At 41.9% G+C, this 8954-nt stretch overlaps 1 protein-coding gene across 8 annotated transcripts in view; it reads right to left on the bottom strand.

The window, feature by feature from the left end:
* Positions 1-8954, bottom strand: part of MAST2 (microtubule associated serine/threonine kinase 2) — a 133995-nt gene that overhangs the window by 29886 nt on the left and 95155 nt on the right. For 5 of the 8 annotated variants that reach the window (XM_015567512.1, XM_006769224.2, XM_015567511.1 and 2 more), the window contains 3 exons: positions 5470-5545; positions 2784-2804; positions 701-779 (listed from right to left, as the gene is read on the bottom strand). In XM_015567512.1, coding sequence (XP_015422998.1) covers positions 701-779; positions 2784-2804; positions 5470-5545 — 176 coding nt within the window. The remainder of the gene's footprint in view (positions 1-700; positions 780-2783; positions 2805-5469; positions 5546-8954) is intronic. The other 3 variants (XM_015567514.1, XM_015567513.1, XM_006769226.2) reach the window with 1 other exon arrangement.

Genomic DNA, 8954 nt, shown 5'->3' on the forward strand with positions numbered 1-8954 from the left:
GCCTTCTTTAAAATTCAATGCATATGTAAAGAAATATACGGTAACCCGAATTTACCACACTCGCAAAATCGCACACAGCCAACCATACACCCAGTATGGTATCGCGATTCGTGATTTTGCGCTATCATACTGGGTGTATGGTCGGCTGTGTGCGATTTTGCGAGTGTGGTAAAATCGCATAACAGCAAAATCGCATAACAGCCGAGCATACACCCAGCAGCGCTGCTGATGCCTGAACGGTATGTGGAATGAAGTGGGCGGGCATCGGGAGGTCACTATGGCACGGGGCAAGCACTATGGGCAGTCTATCTGAAGTGTACCTGGCGTATAAGACGACCCCCCACTTGGAGGCATATTTTTCAGGGCCAAAAAATCGTCTTATACGCCGGCAAATACGGTACCCTAAGCATTCTACAGATGGAGCCCTTCTCTGATTCCACCAGGAATAACTGATGCCCAGAGAGCATGCTGGCTAATTCTTTCCAAATGTATTTTTATTTTTAAATGGATCTGGCTATGGCTGTAAAGGGCCAGTGGCCCTCTGCCCCACTCAACCTCATCCTTGAGCAGCTTCTTTGAGTTTGGCTTTGCGGGAAAAGTTGAGAACTGCTTTGCCACGCTGTAGGGACAGACAGCCATAACCAGTAGAGAAGTATTACCTAAGGGTGAAGGAGGTACGGCCACAAATGTGGCTACTTACTGAGACAGTAGAACTAGGAGTGTTGGTTCCATAGCCTGAAGAAGGTAAAGAGGCCAAAGACCAGCGCCGTCCATCAGTCCTGTGTAAGAAAATACTATTAGGCAGTTTCTACAGGACCCTACGCTGAGCCTAGGACTTGACTGTCCTTCCATCAGCATTGTCCTCGGCAGTCGGTCCACTTCCCTTGTCTCAAAACAGCACTGCTTAGTCCAGTATATGCTTTCATGTCTCTCTCTTATGCGGGCCTATTGTGTGTTTTCCGCTGCAAAGACGGACATCTCTACTAAAAAGAGTTAATGTCCTTGATTAATCTGATAACAGATGAGAACATCTGTTATGCAATACTGTCATTTTGGAATAAAAATCCTTAAACTCTCAACTTACTCACTTTTAGAGAAGCAATGACAGGACACCAGCTAAAGGCATCATCACAAGGAGAGAAATGCCACTGAAATGCAGTTATTTTCTCTTTTGAAGGCTCCATGTGAAGGCCTCTTTGGTCTTCCCCAGGCCATTGGGTTGACAACCAGAAAGAAGTGGACTACTATCTGGGTCTCAGTATGAATCAATCAATGGCTAAGTGTCAAAGGCTACCTAGGATCAGTGGGACTCACAAAACCAGTCTTTGAGAATGTTTGCCAAAGAGTGACAGTAACTTATGAATCAGGATGAGGTGGCATAGCCTTGGCTATACATGTGGTTTTGGGGCAGGCTTCCTGCTGCTCTTGGGAGGATGCACCCTTACGCGTTCATCATAGAGAACCAGTTATGTGTTTTGCTGTTAAAAAAAAAAAGAAAAAGATGCTGAGACCGGTTTGGCTCAGTGGATGGAGCGTCGGCCTGCGGACTGAAGGGTCCCGGGTTCGGTTCCGGTCAAGGGCATGTACCTGGGTTGCGGCCACATCCCCAATAGGAGATGTGCAGAGGGCAGCTGATCGATGTTTCTCTCTCATCGATGTTTCTAACTCTATCTCTCTCCCTTAATAAAATATATTTTAAAAAAAAAAAGAAAAAGAAAAAAAGAGAAAGAAATGTCAAGCAGGTATCTGGCCTACAGCTTCTATAACAAGAAAAAATGATTCCTTCCTGGACTGTGGATGTGCTAAAAAACAAGTGTTCTTTCTTGTGGAGCTTGGAGTGTATAGTCTGCTCTGGTTGAAGTGGAAGAAAAACTTCTTTGCTGCTATCCACAGAACGTTAGGACATTAGCAATGGAGGGCCATTAGAAGTTCAATAACCTCAATCTTCAAAAACACTAAGACCCAGATATCTGGGTAATTTGTTCCAGGCCTCACAGTTAAGGGAGAGGTGGGGAGGAAGAGGAAGAAAAAAGGAATCAATATTGCTAGGGCTTCTTTTGCAGCCCTCCTCCCCATCCCCACCAATACCTAGCAGCCTTCTCTATTATGTTCTTTAAGGGAACAGCCCAGGGTTCCATGCCACATGCACATGACTCAAACTTCATGCCACCCAGACAGCAAGCTCTGCTGGAACCTAGTCTCTGAGGCAGGCGGCTGCTCAAATATGATGTTCTTTCTGACCTCTTTGTTGGGTCCTGGAAGCTCTCCATAAGAAAGCAAGTCAATTCCAGGAAAACTGAGCTCAGCAAAGATGGGACAAGTCTAACTTAGGGAGGGATTTCCCAAACCCTTGTCAAATATACTTTTTCACAGGTGACTTTTCCTCCTTTAGTTAGAAATAGAAACCAATTGCATGGCAACCATTTTTCTATAAACTGAAGAGAAGGGACCGCCAGAGTCAGAAAGAAATGTCACTGAAGGATGTCTTCATTTCCTCTGCTGGACATTTCACTGAATGACTGAGGAAAGTTGTGGGATGAGGGTGACTTGTCTCCAGAAGTTTTAAACTATTTAGTAATTTCTGCCTCCAAGCATCTGACCTCTGAGCCTTGGTTCCAGCAGGTAGAAGGGGTTTTCTTAGGGCCCCCTCTGCTAGTTATGAAAAGCCAAATGTTTTTACCCAGAGAAGACTCATCACACCAGTTCTCACCAAGCACAAAACCATTTTGTCTGGCCATGCAAAGCAGTTTCCCAGCCCCTCTCCCCATCACGTCCGCTATTACCTGTCTGCTCTGTGGCCATGACTGTAGTGAAAAGACATACATTATAGTGAGAATCAAAGGAAACCAGAAAGACTGATCAGTTAGGCTCCTGGCATTTGGTTGAACTTGGCAAAGGCCAAACTTCTTTTTAGAAACTTGTGTAGTTTGAAGTAAAATTGTAGGACTGACAGGTCTCTCCTTAGCATATCATTACTAGTAAATCTGTTTTTGTGTATGTGATATTCTAAACTAATGTGATCCTATAAGACTCAAGCCTGACCTCAGTACTTTGGGAAACAAAATTCGTAAGTACTTTGTTTGGCAGGGTTGAAATCCTCCTCTCCACTCTCACCAATACTATGTTCTATAAGGGGATAGCCCAGGGTTCCATGTTCCATGCATATGACTCACTTCATGCCACCCAGCACAGACCTGTTTAAATCTCAGTGTATTTTAATACCATCACCCAAAGCCCAGGGAATGAAACTGATACAAGGCCACCAATGGAACATGCTATCTACCTGCCTGGAATGGTCTACACACCTGCGTCATCATTCCCAACGTGGCAGGGTCTTTCTTACCCTTCAGGTCTTAGCTTAAAAGTCAATCCTCCAGAGAGGCATTACATGACCACCCCATATAGATTCTCCAGCCCCATTCCTTCCTACACTTTCATGCAGCAGCATATTCTTTAACTTCATGGTACTTGTCACAATCTTTAACTATGTATTTGTCAGCTTGTTTGTTATTTACCACTCACTCAATCAATAAGCACTGAGTGAGTGCTCATTATATACCAGGAGACACAGTTTTCAACATATTAAGGTATCACCATTAAAGGTACTTTGATTCTGACTGAGGGGAATTAGAAAACAATCAAATAAGAAAATATCAGGTATTAGAAAGTATTAGCTTGAAAATGGATGATTTGGTGGAGAATGACGGACGATTGGGACTCCTTCATATTTTATGGTTAGGAAAGGCCTCTGCTGACATTTAAGATGAAAAATTAAAGACACAAATGAGTTAATTAGGTGAAGATCTGAGGAAACAGCATTCCTTATGAAGGGAACAACTACACAGACTCTACAAAGTCTACTAAGTTTCAAGAAAGTAGCGATTATGTCTATTTTGCTACCACTATATAACTAAGTACCTAACATAGTACCTGGGCATACTAGGTGCTCAGTAAATATTTACTGAATAAATGGGAAATGACTCAATGCCACGTATAGAGATCAGTCACAGGCCTTGTTGTCCCAGCTCATACCTAATCTGAGGCTACAGTTCACACACAGTCAAGGCAGGAAAGTTGGGATAAGTAAGACTTTTCATCTGGGCTGGAAAAACAAATGCACCAATACAACATATTCCTATACTACTTAGTGTTCCTACCTGGATCCTTGGTTAACTAATTAGAAGTGACACAGGGTAGGAGAGATGAGTCCTTGAGACAAACTCATATATTATTTGTTCAGAATAAGGCAACAGGGTCAGAAGGGACACCCTATCAGCCATCAAACTTCTCCCAACCTTCTATGTCCTTTCAGCTATACAGAATCCTAAAGAGGGAGGGAATGGATTGCTTTTGGGTTGTCATTTGAATAGTGAGTTAATACTATTTCAAGTAATCTGCTCTTTTTTATATTATCTCTTTAAAAAGTAGTCTAAGTATAAAATTTTGAGACAAGCTGTATATATCATTCTCTATTCATTAAATCTATTTAGCACACATAGCTATTTTTCCAAATCTGGAACCATGATTTTCTGGAGGTCTTAATGCCAGAGACTGAGTCTAACCAAGAATATTTTTTAAAATAAAAGATAAAATCAAAGAACATGAATTTTGCCAAGAAATAATTTTAGAAAATGTTCTGGCCCAGCCAATGTGGCTCAGTGGTTGAGTGTCCACCTATACCCAGGTTTTGGGCTCAGTCCCCAGTAGGGGATGCGCAGGAGGCAGCCAATCAGTGATTCTCATCACTGATATTTTTCTCTCATTCTCTCTGAAATCAATCAATATATATATATATTTTTTTTTAAAAGAAAATGTTCTGAAAAGTAAATTATTTATACATGGAGCCTTGGTATGTGGTGGGGGCGAACTCATTCAGTCAGCTTTGTATTTCTCCAGAGGCCAGGTGGTACTCTGGCAATTGGCTGAGCTGTCAGGATTGCTATCATGTGCCAGAGATAAATTTATATCACTTTCAGAGACTTAAAATGTGAGGAGGAATATAAGGGTGGCTCTGCAATGCACCAAATCTTTCTAAATTAATGTGAAGACCTGGTAGTCACTTTATCCCCAAGGAAAAAGAGACTGGAACTGGCTGAGTTGCAGGAGTAAAAATATACATCTGGGTCCTCCTGGAAAAACAGCCCATCTTCTTTCTCATTGGTCATGGTAGGAATAGCTCTCAATTGAGAGTATAATGTTTTGGAACACAACTTCAGGAAATCGGGGACTTGTGCTTAGAATTATAAAAATAAATTCATCCCTAATATCTACTTGCCAATTCAAACATTCAAATGCAAATACCTAGAGCATATAAAAAACAAAACATGAACCTGGGTGAGAAAAGCAAAGAAAGAATTTTGGTCGTTGGTGGCCAAAGGTAACACACTTGGAAGGAAGAAGCTGACGTTAACCGACATTCATGCAAGTTCCACACATGCTAAACACACAGGAGGTTTTCTATCAACTTACCTACGGGCAGGAACAAAGGAAAAGTGAGCAGGTGCACTTGGAGAGAAATTCCGGGGACTGTCCAAAGGACTGTTACCTGTAGATGGGGAAGGAAAAGAAACAATTTGTGAAGTTGACTTCTGAGGAGGGCTGAGAAAACCTTTAAGGAAGATAGCTTATCCTCACATTGGCAATGAGCACATATGGTTATTTTTTCAGGCCCACCATCAGTTTAATGATTCTCTCTTTGTAAAAGTGTGGCAGCCCAGAGGTTTCTCTCTTGTTCCCAAGTTGCCTTTAAACATCTGTCTCCCAGACATTCATTCAAGATCCAGCAGCAACTTGCCAATTTCCTGCCCTTCTAGAAACGCCTCAGGTTCCAATATGCCTAGCTGAATTAACTCAAATTTCCAAAGGCTTGAAGAATTCATTCAATACAGGTGGAATGGCCAAAAGCTCAAACATTTCTCAAAGGGCAACAGACTCTTGGTCCCAAAGTCTCTTGCACTTATATCCCTGCATATTGCATCTAAGAGGCTAACCCAGAAATAAGTGTGCTTAAGAGATGTGTGTGCTTAAGAACAGAAGTTCTCAGGCAGTGTTCTTTAAAATAGCCCATACAGCCCTAACTGGTTTGGCTCAGTGGATAGAGGGTCAGACTGTGGACTGAAAGGTCCCAGGTTCGATTCCGGCCAAGGGCATGTACGTTGGTTGCGGGCACATCCCCAGTAGGAGATGTGCAGGAGGCAGCTGATCGATGTTTCTCTCTCATCGATATTTCTAACTCTCTATCCCTTTCCTTTCCTCTCTTTGAAAAAATCAATAAAATATATTAAAAAAATAAAATAGTCCATATATAAGGCCCCCAAGTCTATAAAACATGTCCAACCTCCTCAGGGTGTAGGAATTAGCCCCATCTCTTTATTAGTTTTCACATGTCCCCTGTCACTTGCTAACTTACAGCTCAGAAGCTTTGAACAAAACTGTGTGCTTATCTTTGCCTTAGTGACAACAGTTCTCGAACTTAAGCCTGCCATACTCCTCTGGTCTAAGTTCCAGCTGGGGGCTGGTTATTAGGAGTCCCTAGGTGGCAGAAGCCATCTCAATGTGTTTCTATCTAAAAGGCCATGTCAAAGTAAGCATCATACTCCATGATGTGCTGGCCACTCAGCCAGTCCCTGTCCGCCTTCTCACTGCTATGTTCACCTCTGTGAACCAACATCGGCTATGAGACGCTGCAGCTACCCGAGGGCCTGGTCGTCCAGCGTGCCTTTGTTTTTTCTGCAACAGTTTGTTTCCTGCATAGAGTATGGATGTTCCCAGGTGCCACAAAGCTGCCCACTGTTTCCCATTATCTCCATCCAACAGGGTCTGGTAGCACTTGTTTTTCTGTACAGATCCAGGAAAAGCCAGCCTCTCAAACAGTGCCTAACAATCCTATGCAGCAACTCTGTATCAATTATATAAAGGTGCTCTTTTAGGGAGAACTAATTTGGAAGAGGCACTTTCAGCTTTCACACATCCCCTTGACTGGAATCCTCAAAGCAAAACCTTTGAAGCAGATCTGCTCTCAACCTAGAACCAATTCTGGTTTTCCATGCTATGAATATAGGCCTTTGTCCTATGATCTAGTCCCATGTCCTGCTAGCACAAGCCACCATGGTGCAAGAGAAGTGATTTAGAGTAGTTGTTTTGTTAGCCAAGACTTAATAAGGATAAGGACTCCTCAGAATTATCAAGGCCTTTAAAAAAATCTCTACTCTTTTAACCATTTGTACGCCATAAGCGTCCATAGACGCAAGCGGCAGAACTTCTATATTTAAATTCAAAATATCATGGCAGTTAACTGGTTAAATAGCGTCATCTCAAGGATTAACTCATATGCTCAGTTTGATTCTTGACATGTAAAGCTAGATGCCTTTTGTTGGTTCCCAAAACTACCCAGCCAGTGCCTCCAGGAAATCCTGGACATGACTTTCCTACAATGACTGGCCTTCCAAGGATGAGGTGTGGTACTGGTTAGAGGGTAGAATATAAAGAACCTTCCAGGTGCTCAAATAAAGCTGGTATTCATAGAACATACATATGTAACATATAATTAATACTAACAAAAAATAGTTGCAAAAAAAAATACACAGAACATCAATAAGCTGTGAGACAACTTCAAGCAGCCTAATAATCCTTACAAAAGAAGAGAGTGGGAAATACAGAAAACATACTTGAAGAAATACGGGCTGACAATTTTCCAAATTTAACAGATAAACAAACTATAAACCCACATATCCAAGATTATCCAAGAATCCTAAGCTTAATAAAGAGGAAAAAAATGATGTCGAAGCACATTATATTCACCTGGCTGGTGTTGCTCAGTGGTTAAGTGTCAAACTATGAACCACAAACTCATGGTTTGATTCCCAGTCATGGCACATGCCTGGGTTGCAGGTTCTATCCCCAGTCAGGGCATGTGTGGGAGGCAACCAATGTATCTCTTTCTCACACTGATGTTTCTCTCTCTCTCCCTCTTCTCTCTCTAAAAAAAAAATCAATTAAAATTTAAGAAAAAAAAGTGACTAAATGCTCCAAAGAACCATATATATGCTGTCTACAGAGATCCATTTCTGAACGAAAGATACACACAGACTAAAAATAAAGGGCTAGAAAAAGATCTCATGCAAATAGAAATTTTTAAAAAGTTGGGGTAGCAATTCTTATATCTGACTAAATATTATTTAAAACAAAGGCTATCGTAAGAGACAAAGAAGAACACTGCACAATGATAAAGAAATCCAAGAGGATATACTAGGTGTACCAGTTAATAATGCGGATTTTTTTCAATAGATGTAGTTACACATATGTTGATATATATGCGATATGATATGTATGCTATTTTGTTGTATTGACAGCAGCTTCAGAACTTCATGTCAAATTTGCTGAAGGTGTTAACATCACAGATATTTTTACGCTTAAAAATGTTGAATGTCGTGCCAAAAAAAGCATTTGCGGGAAGTTTTAATTCATTACTTTATTTGAAGAAAAGTGCTGCTGAAAGTTATCACAGCCCTGGCTTGTTCGGCTCAGTGGATGGAGCGTTGGCCTGAGGACTGAAGGGTCCCGGGTTCGATTCTGGTTGGGGGCATGTGCCCAGGGTGTGAGTTTGATCCCCAGTGGGGAACGTGCCAGAGGCTGGTCAATGATTCTCTCTCACCGTTGATGTTTCTGTCTCTCAGTCCCTCTCATCCTCTCTGAAATCAATGGAAGTATATATATATATTTTTAAAATATATTTTATTGACTTTTTACAGAGAGGAAGGGAGAGAAATAGAGAGTTAGAAATATCAATGAGAGAGAAACATCGATCAGCTGCCTCCTGCACATCTCCCACTGGGGATGTGCTCGCAACCCAGGCACACGCCCTTGACCGGAATCGAACCCGGGACCCTTCAGTCCACAGGCCGACGCTCTATCCACTGAGCAAACCGGTTTCGGCTGATCCCACTTCTTTACCG

This window comes from Myotis davidii, unplaced genomic scaffold (assembly GCF_000327345.1).
Source record: "Myotis davidii unplaced genomic scaffold, ASM32734v1 scaffold924, whole genome shotgun sequence".
Taxonomy (NCBI): domain Eukaryota; kingdom Metazoa; phylum Chordata; class Mammalia; order Chiroptera; family Vespertilionidae; genus Myotis; species Myotis davidii.